Source organism: Centroberyx gerrardi, chromosome 3, assembly GCF_048128805.1.
Source record: "Centroberyx gerrardi isolate f3 chromosome 3, fCenGer3.hap1.cur.20231027, whole genome shotgun sequence".
Classification (NCBI taxonomy): Eukaryota; Metazoa; Chordata; class Actinopteri; order Beryciformes; family Berycidae; genus Centroberyx; species Centroberyx gerrardi.
The window spans coordinates 24535911-24554832 of NC_135999.1; the positions used below are offsets into that span (position 1 = coordinate 24535911).

General features: G+C 43.5%; 1 protein-coding gene across 1 annotated transcript in view; it reads left to right on the forward strand.

Moving 5' to 3' along the window:
* Positions 1-1118: 1118 nt before the first annotated feature.
* The window catches only part of sorcs3a (sortilin related VPS10 domain containing receptor 3a), a 146919-nt gene continuing 129115 nt past the window's right edge, over positions 1119-18922 (forward strand). Inside the window, exon 1 of the mRNA XM_071921088.1 lies at positions 1119-1427. Coding sequence (XP_071777189.1) covers positions 1128-1427 — 300 coding nt within the window. The 5' untranslated portion in view covers positions 1119-1127. The remainder of the gene's footprint in view (positions 1428-18922) is intronic.

An 18922-nucleotide genomic window follows, 5' to 3' on the forward strand; every position in this document is an offset into this window, starting at 1 on the left:
ACCGTGCCTCCTGTCCGTTCTTGAGCTGCTTCTGCTTCATTCTTGGACGTTTGTCTCCGAGTTTGGTATGGAAGAGACTGATACAAGTCTGTCACACCAGCCACTGACCGCAGCGACAAACTATTGACCAGTGGAGGCTGACGTGTTGCAGGCGATGACAAAATATCAGTTAAAACATGTAATATTTTTCGCCTTAAAACAGAGCCAATAATTATAGAGAAAATTAAATTAGATTCGATTAGACTAGATTAGATTAGAGTCGATTAGATTAGATTAGATTAGATTAGATTAGATTATAATACTATGGGCTAGTACAGTACATTGCCTACTTTGCGTTGCAGATCTACTACTCCATAGAATTGAAAGGTTATGAGCAGGCTCAGGACCATGGACAGCGTCTCTCTCTCTCTCTCTCTCTCTCTCTCTCTCTCTCTCTCTCTCTCTCTCTCTCTCTCTCTCTCTCTCTCTCTCGCATCTCTCACTGTCTCTCTCTTCCGGGCGCACACTCGGCAGCTGGCTGCGATTCAGCTCCTCCCTCCTGTGTGGTGGCTCTCCCGACCAGAGATCCTTGGACGTGAACAGTTTCGCTGAAGAGCACTTTCCCCAATAAACCAGACGGACAATCGAGGCACCAATAACTACATCACGACCTGAGAGAAGGGAGTTAAGGCGTCGGATAAGGTCCCCAACGGTCGGTCACCCCCCCCCCCAAATCTCTATCAGCGATGGAGACTTGGGCTGGCTTCTGCCCTGGCTTGCACTTATCTCTGGGTATCTGGGTGATGATAGTCGCTCATACCCTACATAATGCCAAGGCGGAGATAACTTGCGCATCTTGCCCTTCGCCTGTTCAACTTCACCTGGAGGAATTACAGCTGAATATGCGCGCTGGCCCGACACAGGGGCCAAGCACCCTGAAACAGATCCGAGTAGAGTTTAGGAAACTCGGGGTTACCGAGCGGAATACTGGAGTAACCGACGACCAACCGGCTGGCGCTTCTACCGAGGACGATCCCCAGTTTTCCGAAGAGGTCAGTTTGGATGGAGTTAGTACGAGGGAAGATAGTCCTTGGTCCAGTCCAAAAGAAGAAACTCACCACGGCAATTACAAGGAGGGGAAGCCCGAAATGGGTGAAGATGCTGCGCTCCGGAGAGCGAAGAGAAGCGGTCCTGAGTTTCCCGAGTTTAGCGAGAGCGGCTGGACTGGCAGGGCCGGTCTGGATGCAGACGCTTCGGATGAAAGGGGCAATCCCGGTCCGTTGTTGGACGGACACAGGCTGGGGAGGTCCGACTTCAGGTGGAACAGGGACGAGGGGAGAGGAAATAACCGGCAAGAGGAGCCCAAGCTCACCAGCAGCACTTTCGCTCTGACTGGGGACTCTGCGCATAACCACGCGGTGGTCTATTGGTCAGGGCAGAACAGCAGCGTAAGTCAAGCTTGAATCATTATTTTGTTTCCCCCGTAGACTATTTAGCCTGTTTTTGATATTTAAATTAAGTCTTTCCTGGGACCACGGATTTTAAGTTGCGCATCAGTCGTTGGGTAAATAAACACCGTGACGCACAAAGTGGCTCAGTTGTGCCGTCGAGTTGTGTTTCACTGTTAACAGGTGCACTGGAAGCTACAGATGCGCACCGATGGGCACTGTTCCCTAAATGTGAGACTTGTGCAGCAACTGTTAATTGTATTTGGCCATCACTTCTGATTCTCACAGCATTTACGCACGAAAAAAACAGTCGATTATTGCTTTACACATTCATGTTGCGTTACACACACACTGCAGTAGTCTCAATCAAATGAATGGCTTGAAAGTCTTGCAGAGTGAGTTCGATATTTAGTTTGACGTTATTTATAGCCTTCGTGGATTTCATGAAAAAAACCTTTGTATTTATGATTGATTTGCACCGAATTTGATAAATGCATAGTAGACTAATGCATCATTCCTACGTGCCTCCTGACGTGGGGGTTTTCATCCAATTTAATTGATTGGGGACGGTGAGGGTCGTAAATTATTGCTCACTAACATAAGTCCTTAAATTCCTTACTTGTGATAATGAATTTTCCCTCGCTGACTGCTTATGCTTCTCTTGAATTACTGGCTCCACTGACTATTGAAGGTCTATAGAAAGAGTTATGCAATTAATTCAGCTTGACGATGCTGGTATTTACGAGGTCTGATTTTTATTTTTGGTAACCAGTCGAGTTGCATTGATCACGTCTGACAGTCTCCATCGCAAACAGAAAGGTGTCTGCACTGTGTGGATGCACTACCACAGACTTTCCAAAGGGGGGTGTTCAGTGTTTGGAAGTTTGCTCTTACACCCATCCGCAGTGTATCTGTGCCTCCTTGAAACAATGGTGCCTGGTGAAATGGATTCACACCGAACTCATTCAAAGATTAAATGGTGCGCTGGCTGTAAGCACTGTGACAGCCCTGACGCAAAATGTAGAAATCAAGATAAAATTTAACTTTTTTGTTCTTAGCAGTCTCTATTTTCATCAGTGAACATTATTTTAGAAGATTTCTAGTTTGAAATATCTACCTAATATGTAGGAAAATTGATGTTCTATTTTCAGTCTTATGTAAAAATATGTGTGTCCTCAGCTCTTATGGTTTCCCTTGCTCTCTGGGTGCAGGAGGACATCATGCAGTCCTTTGAGTGTGACCACATGTACTGTGGCAGGTCAAAGAAAGGAGCAGCCTGCCTCAATGACAGGTGGAAATCTAGGCGAGCAGACAATTAATACTTTTCACAATACCTCTTACTCATCCTTGAAATGGCACAGACCATATTCATCCCTATTCTGCATTGGAAATGGATGAAAATCCTGCTGCTCTTACACAAGAGGGCCCTCATAGGAAGAGAATAATGAGACAAAATGAATCAAAGTCATTTACACAACCATGTAAGCTCACAGGGAGCCAATGGGCTCTTCTTTGCGGTTTCACAAGCTTAATTTGTTGTTGTGGCTGCTCCTTTCGCTTTATCCCATTTGGAAAAAAAGAAAAATCCCACATATTCAGTCTTGTCTGAGCTGATTATGACACGGTGCATGAACTTGTTTTTTAACCCGAAGTGAAGACTGAGGCGGTTTGAGGGGAACATGTTTGTGTGTGTGTTTGTGTGTATGTGTGCGTGCACGTGTGCGACTGCATGAGTGCATGTTGGATGGAGAGGGGGAAGAGGTTATTGTGTGCCACTGCCCCTCAGCTTTAAATCTTTAATAATTATCTTGAAGACTGAGGCCTCCATTTTGAAGTACTTTCTTCCTTCCTGGCAAAAGGGGAAGCAGGCCCACTCAAGCATGTTTCTCCTGCTCAAGACAGGAGGGCCGCTACTTTATCTTCATTGGCCATTGGTCCTGTTTGTTCTGGAGATGAATGGAGTGGCCAAGGACAGGGATATTGAGCTTGAAGTCCACTAACTAAACCACAGCTGTTGATTTGAAGAGTAAATGGCTGGGTAACTGGATGACTGACTGGTTAGATGGATGACTGGCTTGGTTCAGATGGCCTCAGCCTTGACTTTTTATTCACCTTCTGATCCACCTTGGAGCGCTTATCCGGTTCTACTGATGTCCTCCAACTTTACTAACATTTCATTTGGGTAGAAAATTATTCAGCTTGAGTGACTGGCTAATTAGTGGTTAGAGAGTCTGTTACGTTAGAGAAACATCACAGGTTCAACCTCTGTAATATCTAACGTCTCCATCGACAGTCGTGTGTCCTGTTCCATTGTTCTTCAGCCGAGATACTGAATCCCTACCTGCTCACTCATTGTAAGTCGTGCTGGGCAAAAGCATCAGCTAAATTCCCAAAATGTAAATGTAAATGAATGTCAGCTGGCTGACTGGTACGCTTTCCATCTGACTGGCCCAGGCCTCAGCCATACATTCGCAGCCTATCTGTCTAGGGAGTTTTCCTCTGTCTTATTTCAGCCGGATTGGCCAGCTGTGTCTTGTACTGTGACTAGCTCCTGGAGGACTTGACGCTGCTGTGGGCTCCCCGGGGGACATTGTGTGTCCTCTTAGGCATATAGACAAGGCTAATGCACTCTTACTGTCTCTCTGTACCTGTCCAACTCACTGTTTCTGCCCTCCCTCTCTCCCTCTCTCTCTCTCTCTCTGACTTTGTGTCTCTGCCTCAAGCTTAGGAAGGTTATATCGAAGCCTTAACCTTAGACACTAACCAGGAATATAGAGGTAGAAATATTGGGCATAGCTGTCGTTTATAATATTTATGGGCATAATCCAATGAAGCGTCCTTGCAGCAAAGTGACAAGTTCTTTCCTGAAGTATCTTTGAGGCTCTGTAACCCCCCCCACCCCCCCACCCCCCAACAGTCATGAGCATAATGGCATTGTGACTGACTGACAGCTAGAATTCAAAATGGCTGGCTTTAGCAGTGCCTTCTTTTAGTGTGATCTTGAAAGATTCATCTCTTCCTAGGGAACCTTGAGATTTCCTCTCAGCAGCATAATTGAAGTCAATACATTCATCAAAGAAAACTTTGACTATAAATATCAGCATATTTTGTCGATAGTGCAGGAAAAGCCGTCAGCTTTTTGGCTGATCAATGCCACATTTTCACCCCTTGATGTTTATTTCATGTACTGTGGCACATGGCGTTCTCTTTGTTGTCCTTCATCCATTGGAGGGGGAAGCAAAATGTGAATTAGCATAAGGTGGTGTGAGTATGGGCTTGGCTCGAGTGGTCTTTAATGTCGGGAAAACTCACACAGAGATAGGTCAATCATATCTGGCATGTCATCAGTAGAGCTGACTGGGTATTTGAGGCTTCAAAATCTCTCTTGAGGACTACACATGCACACTCTCACCAGTATTTGAATACAAAAAATGTATGTAACAAACAAATATACACACGCACTGTCAGACTAGAGCTGAATAATTAATAAAAAAAAATCAAAATTGCGATATGAACTTTCCAATTTCCAAATCGCAAAGGCTGCAATTAACTGCTTAAGAGGGGGGCGTCCAAAATGGATTTCTGAACAAGGTGTTTTAGAGCTCCAGGTAATCTTTGGTCCATGAATCAAGTACAATATTAGTGAAAATCTTTCATCATACTCAAACTCAGTATATTCTGCACACTGACATCTATTTTTTTTTAACAAAATCACTTTTCTTTAAACAATTTTAAAGTTCTAAAAAAAATTAATGACAAGAAAAACTTTTGTCTAGTTGCAATTTGATTTTTGTCAATATCTTTCAGCCCTATGTCAGACACACGCACACACGCGTGCACGTGTGCTCATGTACACACATGCATGTTTGTGCATAGCCACAGTTTAGTCAAAATTTGAGGAGCAATCAGATATAATTCTCCACCTCCTCTTGACAAAACCGTATGGCTTGCAGTAAGAGTCTTGTAACGCTATACTTTAACAACCTGAATACAACCTTTACACGTTATGCTCATCACACATCATTCATAGCCATTAGTCTAGACATCCACCAGCAAGAAAAGAGCCATGTTGGCATTGCCAACCATCGACTCTGGAGACAGGAGATGTAATTTAGGATGTACAGGAGGGTCTTATTCCTGCTCAGTTTCCACCAACCCCTCCCAACCCTTAGCCTAAATTACTGATGTTAATGGATTATAAAGCTGTTTCTTTTCCCTCTCCCGCTCCCCTCCTGGCCCACTACTCTGGAGGAAGAGAAAAAACTGGAATATCATAAATAATGTAGCCTTCCAGAGGGCCTTATCTCCCTCTTCCCTCGATCTCTCCTCCCTGCCTCCTCCCCTTCTAATTAGTGTTTACAAATTTGTTTCCCGTCCCTTGTTCTCTGCAGTGGAAGTGTGGTGTCATGGCAAGAAGCCATGTGCCACAAAACGCCAATGGAGGATCCGTCTTGACTGGCCCCCAGAGCTAAACTTTTGGCTGCAGTTCCAAACAGTCAGGGTTTCGCTGAGGCTTCCCTGACCTTCTGATACCATGCAGTGTGTTTTTAAAATGATGTAATGTTACTTAATACCCACCTTTCATCAGCTTTTGTATTTTGTCTGTGGGGTGAGTCACAGTTATAAAATATGGCAAGACTTATTTTGTATCTGGATACATTTATGCACTGGCCTTGTGTAATTTAAGGATAAAAGGATTTCAGCTGTGCAGATTTATATGCAGCACATTTGTCAAATGCTTCCAAATGTTTTGTGTGGGTGGGCTAGTGCATCCACCCGCGTGATTTAAAGTACAGCCAAAAAAAAAAGATTTCACTATGGCTTAAACATAAAATATTAGACTAAAATGCATTGCTATTAAAAAAAATCTAACGCCGGTTAGTATTTACATCCAAAACCAGCGAATTCCAGGACTTCTTCCCTTCTTTCCTTTCTAACTGAAGTGAACTAGGTCACCGCAATTTGAGGTTGCCATTTTATAACTCCAGTTAAAGGTCATCTGGTGTACTTACAGTGTCACATGATGTTATAACTTCCCATTCTGTTCAGCATAGAATCCCTAGTCGCATAAAGAGAGCCATTCAGGAAGCCATACAATCAGGATGCATTGCACCTGCTGCTGCTGCAGCAAGCCGCCGATCTCTGATCACATCTAGCCACTGAAAGCCCTGAAACTCGGAGCCTGTGCATAGTCGAAACCCAGCTAGTCAGACAAGGGGCTGTAAGGCTGTGTTCGCCACACCTAATGGCCTCATTATGTTTCCTGTACGATTGCCATGGTAGCGGAGGCACTGATGGAAGCCACTTCACCAAGACTTTAGAGACTTGAGTGTAATCATACGCTTGGCCACTGATCCTGTTCAGCAGTACAAGGGTGCTGACATTGTGCGTGTGTGTGAGTGGAAGAGAGAAGTGTGTGTGCAAGTATATGTGTGTTAATTACACTGGTACACCCCAGTGTCAGATTTAATTTGGTTTCATCTCTATTCTATTAAATACCTCTTTCCCATATGGGCTATCTAGGGGATGGGGGTACCACCTATCGAGGCAACGTATTCTTCTGACTGTCTCTCACATTTGCACAGTTTGGACAGCTCTGGCTCAACTACAGGAATATAGGGCTCTGCGTTTGAGACTTCCAGGTCCCATAGGCGCAGGGCGTCTTGACCTTATCCACCTTCGTTTTCAGGCAAGTGGGATACCGTGTAATGTTGATGTCCCTTGGCATTTGCCGAAACACAGGCAAGCGGAGGAGAGCGGGCGGGCGATGAGTAGGTAATGATGTCAGACCACAGTGAAGCGATAGACCGCCCGCTGTGTTTTTCTCCCTCTGCCTCTCCCTCTCTTCCCTTTTCTCTCCTCTCTGTCCTCCTTCACCATGCTGTCTTCCTCCCACACGTTGATATGTGTTCATTCGATCACAGATACACACAATCACAGGCACACAGGAGCAGACACACACTTGTTCACATGCAAACAGGCAAATAGGCAGGCAGACAGAGACACAAACTCGCACACACACACACACACACACACAGAGACACACACACATACACACCTATGTTCACAGGCAAACAAACAGGCTGTCAGATGCACACGGATGCGCAAACAGAACACGCACACAAGCACGCATGCACACACACACACACACATGCACATACACACAAATACCCGCCCACTCACACACACATTCATACATAAATACACACATACACACTCCCTCAATCATTCTCAGTATCTCTTCTCACTCTCAGTCGGGGTGAATGGTGTCGTGCCTGGAGGAGGTTGCCATTGATGCAGAGTAATGTTGACACATCATACCCCAGGACCCGCAGTCAATTAACACATTGTCTAATTAAAGTGATCTAGCGGTTTATCTACGAGAGATTCGAAGTGGCCGTAAAATGGGTCCACGCCACATTAACTTTACAATCAGGTCCGCTTCTTTATTTCCATTTGGGTTTTAATGGTAATAACCTGCTTAAACATCCCCCATTACCAAACAGATTGTGTAAGCATCTTTCACTGATGGCGGAGTGAGATAGATGCTCATGATTGTGGATTGCTATTCTCTTGTAATACTCCGCTCAAGCTGCGCGGCTACTGTACGTGACTGAACTTCTGACTGTCCGTATCTGGCGTGGAACTCGGCTTGAAAAGTGCCCTTTAAATAAATAATTCCAGAACTGGCTATAAGTCATTTTCCTCCCCCCTAAGTTTTGTGCTTACTCCCTTTAAATGGAAACCACATTACATTTATATCAAGCACAGTAATCTTCTCCTTATTTACCCAACCTCCACGTTGAGCTGCTTTTTAAATTTTAATGATGCCGTATGAGTTGTTAAGAGTGCTTGAAGGATATATACTAATATAACCCTGCCTTATAAAAGATAGTGTGAGTGGTCATGGATATCAATTAATTATTAATCCTCATGCTCTTTTATAGGAGTTTTCTGTGAGGGAGGAGCCCCAATGGAACAGGAAGCATAGTGCTTTGACATAATGGATAAAAACACATTGAAACATAATGGCTAAGGTAGGCAGAAGTAAAGGCATCACTAATAATCCCCTTGGTTAGTTATAGTCTCATATAGCTCAATGAGTAGAGCATTACACTAACACGGCATGGGTAAGGTGTTTCATTCACTGGTGCCCCGTAATAAAGGCATGGTACTATAAGGCATCGAGGGAAAAAGTGTCTGCCAAATGGCAGTTGGTGTGCTATTTCAGCTGTTAATTGCTTCCAAGGATCTTTGAGAGTCAGCACCTGGAGTCAATAGACAACAAACCGTTACCACCTGTAATCAGGTTGGTTTAGCTAATGCACGGAGGCACAAGGCTGTTGCTTTCGGTTTCTAGTCAGTGCCTGTCTGTCTGTCAGTATAGAGATGAGAGGAGATTGCATCTATCCGTGTCCATCACTCCTGTTTGTTTAGGTTTCCCTGGAAAGTTCCTGGAAACTAGACTGATGTAATGTGCCTCATGCAGTCATGTTAGTGGTGATAAATGGCAGAAATGTCTACGTGTGTGTGTGTGTGTGTGTGTGTGTGTTTGTGTTAGTTTATGCGCATGTGAGCCTGTGTACAGTATGTGTGTATGCACGTGTGTGTGCACATGTTTGTGTGAGCAAGCAAATGTGTGTATGTATGTGTTCATGTGTGTTGTCTAATGTGTGAACTGCCAGCAGCCCACGTGAAAACGTATGAAGCACAGTGACTTAAAGGGGGATGCCGCCAATTTTCAATAGTAAAATATGGTTACATGCTAATTTGGCACGCCCCCTTTTCATTACAATGCAGTGTCAATGGGAGTTGGGATCTGAGACGTGAACCTCGCGATTTTAAAGCAAACTGATGACTTCATTGAGTGTCTCCATCCGAACGAAACAAATAATTCTGAAGTGCTGACTGTTTTGTAAAAGAAAAGGTAATCGAAAGAAAAGGTAATACACCAATATTTTCTATTTTTCCAAGTATTTCACTGCTACGCTGTATGGTTGTGGATGGAAATCAGTGTGCATGCACTACATCAACCACGACGACAACAACAAACCAACAGCATGGCAGGTAGAGGAAGAGAAAGTGCTCAAACTATCAAAAGTCTAAGGCAGAGGGAGTTCAATTTAACAGATTTCCAACTGACATCCAAAGCTGCAAAATGGTGGGTTAAAAGAATAAATATAAAAATAAGTAAATGTTACCTTGGTGACGGCGAGATGCACAAGCGCACAGCTGTCTTTCTCTGCAAATACAGCATAGCACTGAAATACTTGCAAAGAGCATGCATAGAGAATATTGATGGATCCTCATTAGTTTTTTTCTTTTGCAGCACAAATAGCACTTCAGAATTATATGGCTCATTTGGATGGGGACACTCAAATAGGCTCTCAGTTTGCTTTCAAGTCTTTCAAGTCAAGGTTCAAGTATCAGATCCCAGCTCCCATTGAGATTTAGTGCTGAAAAGGGGGCGTGCCAAATTAGCATCCGAGGTACGTAAGCTGTTCTGACCTGACCCGGTTGAGCCTGGCACTGGAACCAGTACAACTTTTTTGCCTATGATCACAGTAAAGAACGACATATTTTACTATTGAAAATGGGCCGCATTCCCCTTTAAGTGGTGTCAGCTCTGGCTCATTTCACTGACAAAGCAGCAGCTAGTGCTCATAATGTATCCTCTACTTTACTTTAATGTGTGGACATCTAAATAAGATAAGACATCCCCAGCTAGCCCCGCCTCGACCCAGTAATGACACTGGGTCACATTGCTGGTTTTCCCACTTCCTCTCTGTTGGTTCCCGCAGTGTATGCAAGGCTTCTTGGGTTGGGGTTGTACTGAACACAAGCAGTAATGTTGAGTAATGAGTGGTAACAGGCGTGTAACTAAATAAATACCCTTAGTCTGACACTTTTTACGTGTTCCAGCTTGCAAGCCTCTTTTTGCCTGCGTCGACAGCACAGTGATTTTCTGCAGTGTGGCTCGTCGTGCTGAGTGCAGCACATAAATGCAGCATCTAGAGTAGCTTGTTCCCTTTTTATGTAAGGTTTTATCACTTTGTTTGTAGTAGTTGTGATGCAGAGAGCCTCTTGAATATTCAGTCATATTGCTATGTCTTTTGGCTATGAAAAGTACATTTATACATCTAGCACTTAGTGCCTCAAAGTGCATTTCTAGCCCCAAAATAGATGCTTAAACCTTCTAAATCCCAATGATTCTCAATCAAGGTAGCCACAGTGCTGCCCCAGTCCTGTCAAAGAAAGACTAATAGTGGGCCTTTACAATCAATGGTTCTCAGTATCATTCTCGGTGTGTCATATACCTTCAGGCTATAGTGAAAATAAGGGAAACAACATACACTTCTACCACAGTGAAGGGTTTCTTGGGCACTGTATTGATGTGTGTTTTGGGTATATTGTAGTATGGAATCAGTCGTAAAAGAGCTCGACAAATTCAGATCACGACTAACTTAACAATTAATCCCATGATGCATTTCCTTCCCTGACGGGTGCATCGCCATCCAGGATGACAGTTTTTTTTCTTACCCACAAGGCACAAGTGGCTCCCAGTGACTTGAAGAGCATGTCTGTGATACTAGCCATATGCCAAAGCCTTCTTAATTATCACGCATTATCCCAGAGGTGTCACATTATGTTAGTTGTAGCATTAGGTTAGATTTGACCTTATCATCTGGGAGATGAGCGGACCACAACCGTGCCAGGAAAAAATACCCCTCACCATTATACAGCCACCTTCACTTCACTGAGAAGTCTTTATTCTGGTTATCCTTATTTTGACCAATAATAATAATGATAAATAATAATTTGGCTCATCCTGCAGTAAGCCTCAGACAAAACAGTGTGGGTAATTTACTTAAATTCATTAGCTCTGGGCATGCAAAACAACAGCACAAGTGTAGTCTGGGTTGACCCTGACTCTCCCTTTAACAATGAATACATTATTGTGTAATCTCCAAAAGTAAGTCAGTTATATAAAATTTAATGAATTATGAATAATGCCCCATTTTCACTGAGTGTCCTGCCTGGACTCTGGCGATATCAATTATCTTGAAGGGGGTAGATCTCATTCCAGTCTCTATCTGATTTTAAGCATGTCAGTGTGAAGACATAATGGAATTTAAATGAGACCGCTCAAATTGAAGCAATGATTTGTTGCATGGTGAGTGCACTTCTCTACAGCAACGTTATTTAAATGAATTGAATTCAATTCACTGTATTGAATACTGATGTCTTTTTGCACTGTTTCTTCTTCTACATTCTGCAGTCTGGATGACCCATTATGTTCATTATGCACACATACATTCAATTTGATTCATATACATTCATTAGTCTACTTGGCTAATCTTCCCGGGTTTTGTACACACAATGTGCAACACAGAATACGACGTAACATCTGATATAATAATTGATGAGCTATTAAAGTGACAGACCTAGTTGTTTTCCTCCCTCCGCTTTTATCATTCAGACACGATATCCCACTGATAACTGTGGGGAATGCAGATATGAACGTGGGGACTGTGCATGATTATTAACATTCGCCGAGGTAGGGCCACGAGTGAAGGCATCGCTGTATCATCCAGACCAGTGAGATGGATGAGGGGAGCGAGGGGACGAGGGAAACTAGGCCTCGTTGGGAACCCACAGAGTAGCATGCAGCACCGAAGAAACCCGGCACAGGGTAATTATCACACTTCCGCCACTTAAATACAAATGAACAAGCTTTTTCACAGCGGAAAGCCGTTCAATCAAGCCTGTTTGTATGTGTGTATGAGTGTGCGCGCAAATGTTTGTATGTGTGCGTGCATGTGTGTTTTTGTTTGTGCGTGCATGTTTGTGTATGATGCATTATCGTGTTTTTTTCCCCCTCTGAGCAGTTTAGTCTGCCACATTTCGTGAAAGTATAACGTTCATAATCACTCGCTCGCCTTTACGTGGATACTAAAGTTTTTCTCATTCTCGTGCTCCTCTCCGTCCACCGCTGTGTTTCCCACCGGCAGGCAGTGTGGCACAGCGTTCAGCCTGTAGCGTGCAGGCTGACTCTTCATGTCGCTCCCATGGTTCCACATTTGCCGGCTGCCCGCCTGCCGGCTGCTCCTTAGGCAGTGCCTCCGTCCATCACTAGAGGGAGTGGGTAGCCTAAAGAATACTGTAACGTGAGCCGCAGGACAGGATGACGGAGGGAGAGAGAGACAGAGATAGATGGAGAGAGAGAAAGAGAAAGAGAGAGAGAGACAGAGAGAGGGGGATAGAGCAAGAGAAAGAGACGGAGAGATATAACGACTACTGAATATTCACTACCCCTCCTCTACAGCTGTAACATACTGTGTCCAATGCATATAGATATAGAACAGTCTACTGTCTTATCGTATGTTAGTATGTAGTCTGTTGCTGCGTAAGTTGAGGATATGCATCTGGAGAAATGTCACAAAGATAAAGATATCCTGTACATTGATTGCATTTTGCAGATAAAGTGATTCTGATTAAGATTCTGAGAGAGAGAGAGAAAAAAGTGTGTGTGGGAGTGTGTGCGGGGGTGGGAGGGTGGTAGATGGAAAAAGAAAGGGAGATGGAAGGAATTATGACAGAAGCAGACATATCACTGAGTGACAGAGAGACAGAAACACTCTCTTAGACTCTCACAAAGTGGCTAGCTCATTGCATGCTAAATATTACAGCGCATCTCCACCAGCATCTCAAATCCCGCTCCCGCTTTCGTCCTCAGAAGTAGATCAGGCTCCTGTTTTTCTCTCCCGGCTGTAGCCTGAGCCTGTTTGCCGCTATCGTCCCCTTTCACAGCTCACTTGCCACACATGAAAATGTTTATGTGGCCCTAATTGAATTTAGAGCTACATGGTTTACCAGATAGAAAAGCATTTGTAGAGCAGGCTGCTACAAGAGAGATAATCCTGCCGGTAAAGATTCCTCGCTTCCACTGCATATCTCTGCGTTTAAGGAGCTTTAGTTTTAGCCTTCACTGAGAGAGGGAATTTAGGTGGAGCCAAACTTGTGTACTTTGCTTAAGGATACAATGGTCATAGTGTGACATTGATTTCACTACGTTCTTTTATTCATATTTTCCCTAAACAGAGAGTGGGTAGTCCGCTCACCTTTATTCTTTATTTAGACAGCTGGGAAGTAGAGAGGCAGCCGAACCTAAAGATTTATTTTAAGACTTGTCTACTTTGCTAGAAATCACATCCTGGAGAGTGACAGGAAAGAAGGGAGAGAGAGAGAGAGAGGATGATGTGAGAAAGGTTGCATTCCACATTCGAACCTATAATGTAATGATTCAGTTGTTTCTTTGCAGCAATGCATTTACCCAATATATTTTAGATATGTGGTTATGGAAAGGGTAAAGTGTTCTGTAAGTAGCAAAGGCTGGCTGATATTTGATGTGAAGCCACTAGAATAAAATTATTGGGATTAGTTGATGTTATCTAAACAGGGTAGTGTTGAAACAGTTATTTTTTGTTCGGACAGTAATAATTGGAAGTGTGCTGCTCAGTCCACAGGCAGCTCAGTGTGACTATACAGGTCAGCAAAGGTTAAATTGATCATAAAAGCAGAACAATATTGACATTAGTTATTTGCATACGGTCTGCCGTGTCTTATTTTCCTGTGGATAGAATGTCAATACCGGGGCGAGAGCAGCATTCTAATATATATTCCTGTGATATTGCTTCTCATGTCATCGCCATGCCAACCAAGACACACATGAGCCTCCTGGCAACTGGAGAGGGCTGAGTTGTCAACACTAGTTCAAAGGCCAAGGGAAGTCTCGGTCACCCTCCCCCCGCCTGAGCTCAGAGTGACATTGAAGGCATTGAAGTGATGATAGGAGGGGGGACAGGTGCTGGGTCAAACCAATCAATGACGCAGAGAGGGGGAGTCAGGAAACCTCAGGAATAGATCACCCACTGCCATATGTTTAATAAATGATTCTGTAATTTTGTACATGCGCAACAGTTTAAGATTCAAGATTCAAGATTCAAGAGATTTATTTGTCACATGCATGATTGTACATGTACAACAGCAGTAAAATGGGGTTGCAACAACTCCGACAACTGTGCAAATAGCGAACGTAGTAACAGCATATCAATAATAATATATAATAATATAAAGCTATATACAGGGAAAAATGACAAGTATCATAAAAGCTATATGTATATAATAACATAGGATAGAAATAAAAAATAAAAATAAAAAATAAAAAAAGCAAGGAATAGATAAAAAAGTAGAAAGGTGGCCAGTTATAAACAATTTACAATTTACAATTATCAGTGTGTAAACAGTGTGTAAGGTGCTGAGCTGCAAAAGGATGCAGAGTGCAAAAAAGTACAGGATGTATGTTGTGTGGGGTTTTAAGTACATATGGACTGTATGGCCTGAGGGAAGAAGCTCCTCCTCAGCCTCTCAGTCCTGGCCATGATGGAGCGGAGACGCTTGACAGAGGGCAGCCACTGAAACAGTTTGTGGTTGGTATGGTGAATGTCCTTAATGATCCGGTTTGCCCTGGACCTTCACCGCCTGGTGTAAATGTCCTGGCGGCAGGGCAGTGCTGTCCTGGTGATACGTTCGGTGCATCGGATCACACTGTGAAGGGTGCATCGGATCACACTGTGAAGGGCTTTCTTGTCCTGAGAGCTGCAGTTGCCGTACCAGGCAGTGATGCTCCCAGAGATCACAGACCCTACTGTGGTGGAGTAGAAGGATTTCTGCAGCGCTGTGGAGATCTTGAACTTCCTCAGCCGCCTGAGGTGATACAAGTGCTGCCTTGCCTTCTTCACCAGGGTGGAAATGTGTGTGGACCATGTCAGGTCCTCAGAGATGTGAACTCCAAGGTACCTGTAGCTGCTCACTTTCATTTAGTTCTGTATGTAAAATTAAAATAATCTAAATTAAAATCTCTCCCATTCTGCTAGTTGGTAATGGAGCAATTTCATTTCTCAGTACAGTTAACATGTAATTTCATTTTTTCCAGTAATGGTAATATCCTCAAATGAACTGAATTACCACAGCGCTTCCATAATTATGTTCCAAACCGAGACTAAATGAGGACCAAACAATGCCAAAACAAATGCACATTTTAGCATTTCACTCAAATGAGTATCGCTGATGCAGTTGGTTGCCCACCAAACATTTGTGGTCATGCAAGTTTTGCTACAAATGCAATTAATGTTTTCAGAAGTTTAGCAAACAGCTGCAAATCCCAACCCCTTGCTCCTTTACCAGTTTAGTGTTCATACAATGCCACACATCCATATGCATGTACAGGCATACACACACTCATACACTCTCTCTCTCTCTCTCTCTCTCTCTCTCGCTCTCAAACACACAAACCTCAATAAAATCTGGTCATAGTTGATGATATTTTCTGATCTGCTTGATATCCAAGAGCCTTGATCCAAAACAACCTATATTCCCACTGACACTGGAGGCTGCAGCACGAGGGGGGCCCGGGGAATCCATTTGAAAGATCTGAATACACGGGAGTCCGGGAAGCATCATTTCTTGCTCGGCTGCGTCGAGTCATCATGGAGTGGATAATTCAGCCGAGTGGAAAGTGTTCTATCAGGGAGCAGACAAAGAGCGCGTCAACACGGCAAACCCCCACTCATATCCAGACCTCAGACGTAACATCTAGACCAGATAATAGATACTTACAGCAGGAGTGTGATTGGGAGCACTAGGAAATAAGTGCAACGGCGAGGTTGGAATATCTAATACCTGTTGTTATCTATATTGATTCAGTAATCGACTTCATCTTCTTATGTCAAGCCCAAGTATTCCATTTCTCGCTATATGCATGCATGTAACATAGTTTTCTGCAAGGTTGTGTGTGTATGTGAGTTTGTCTGTGTGTGCGTGTGTGTGTGTGTGCGCACATGCATGTGTGTATGTGTGGTCGGCGTAGATAGCACACTCACAGTTTCTTTATTATAGATAGTGACATGCAGTGTGGGTGGATTCACAATTCTGACCATATCTGCTCCCCAGGCTCTGATGTGCATGGTGGGGGGTGGGATTGAAATTACTAAAAGAGCCCACTCCACATTTTTCTGTGTTCCCTCTGGTGCTGCCACTGTAGTAGAAAACTTCTCTTACTTGGATTTATATATCTGCCGTGGACTATTACTGTATGATACAATTTAGGCTCCGAGCGACTGCAAAGCATAAACTGCAAACCTGACGCTGTGATCACTGCATCGGCTGGGTGTGAATGATCAGCATTAAAATGTTACCTCCTTCAGCCCAGTAAGCAAAGGGCAGAGCTTAGAAGTTTAGTGACCCTGCCGTGACCCCTGGAAATAGTGTTTGTTCAGAGAAAGAGGACTCCAGTTGAGGCTCACTGGGAAGACGGTTCCACCCCTGAAGGGAGTCCCCCCCCCCCACCACCACCACCACACACACACACATTTCTTTACTTTATCCTTTTCACTAGGTTATCGTATTGAGTTTCATTTTAATATACTTTATCACATGGGTTTGCCTTCATCCAGGTTTTATCCATAGGAATAGATAGGGATTTGGCTCAGCAATCCTATCTGAATTTAATTTGCCATATCTCCATACATAAAAACAATAGGCATTTTGTGTCGCGGATTATATGGAAGGACAAAAAATGTAGCAAGATCAAGACAAATTGTGCTCTTGAAAATGTCCATATTGTAAGATGCAAAACCCAATAGTTCTTAGTGTTGTAGGCAACAATAGAGTGCAAATACAGTCGATGAGATCAACACAAGAGAGTACTACTTGTTTAGGAGACAGTGTTATGTGTACATCACTATTAAATAACATTATTTATGCCTCAACTAGTCTACCAGCAAATGTCCACCATTACAACCAATTTCTGCCATGTGAACTGATTCCAAAAGGCCTAAGCGGTGGCATATGTTTCCCCAAATTAAGGGCCTGTTAGAGCGTGTGAATTGGCTGCGCTCTCAGCGACTCCCCAGATGGATGGAGATCTCCCCAAGGACGGGGAACTTAAACCATCTTCCTTGCTCCTCCACCTCCTCCTCTCCTCTAAGGGTCCTTCTGTCCATTACAGATATCACGCTCCCTTTTCTTCATTTTGTGACCTTGAGAGGACATCTTTTTCTCCATTAGACACATATAATATCCCCTTCCATCCATCCCAGTAAGGCATTGGCTACACCCTAGGGGATGTGACATTTCACCCCTGTTGGAAGACGACGTTTTATGTTTGAAAATATGTCTTTTGAGGCACGTTCAGCTTGGTGGACGGTTCATTTCATGCCACAAACAAGCTCAGAGTCACCCTCCCCCCTAGCAGGGACTTGGGTGAAATTAGCTCTTTCAAAACAAGGACATCTATTGAGTTGAATATGTATTGCTCCTTGTAGTTGACAAATCCACAGCCTTGCCTCAGGCACTTCGCTACTCACTGGCCTATCAAGCGGCTCCTATCAAGACTGCCTAAAAATGATAATCTCCATGGAAGCAACCCTGATATAGTAATTAAAAACAAAACATTTGTTCTCCGTTGTCGAATATAAAAGCCTGGGAAGTAAAACCGCACTATACACTTGCCTCGGCCCTGTGGGAGATAATTAGAGATCTAGTCCTAGTTTAGATTCATGGTCATCCGCATGCACTCAGTAAGTGATTTATTGATATAAATAAAGAAATGGCGTAAATCTGGATTAGTAAACACACCCTGTGTGGCGACGGTGTCTGGAACCTCCCAGTGTGGATGGTGGATGGCAGAGCTCCTCCGGTCATTTCTCTTCAGGTCTGGCAGCGCTGTGGCAGCCGTGGGCACTGTCTCCATAAATCCAGTGTGGATGAGGGATGAATGCTGATCAATTAGAGTACCGCATTAAAACAGTCAGACTCGAAGAAGATGGCTAGGCTTCGCGGCTGCCATGACTCTTTGGCACGGGTATGAATCTGCAGTGTGAATTCTACTGCCATATATCTTTTCCTTGGAACAAAATATCAGAATCAGTATTCCTTTTTTTGACCAGGTACATGTACCAGGAAGTTTTCATAGAAGTTTTCATAGATTGATTGTAGAAATAATAATACACCGAGCATAGAAACATGTAATACAAAAATGAATAGCCTATAAACTATAAGCACAAAATAAAGAAGATTAAAGTAAAATATTCAAGTCAGGTTCAAAGTTGTGTAGGTTGTAATAGGCAGCTGATTATAATCTGATTATATGTACAGAAGTGATTTGAATTATCAGGGCATGAAAAATTCCCAGATGCATAGATTTACAGTTTAACCAAGTTTGCAAGACTTACAGGTATTTTGTACATACTAATGTGGTGAAAACAGTACAAAACGCTGTTGTGTCTTCTGTTAGTATGCGCTGGGGAGAGGAGCGGGTGTGTGAGTGTGAAAGTGTGGTCCAGACGGACGTTTGATGAGGGCCATGACACAGGAGAAAGAAACTAGATTTGTAGCAAGTGGTTTTTAGTCGTGTCCGACCTGAACCTTTTCCC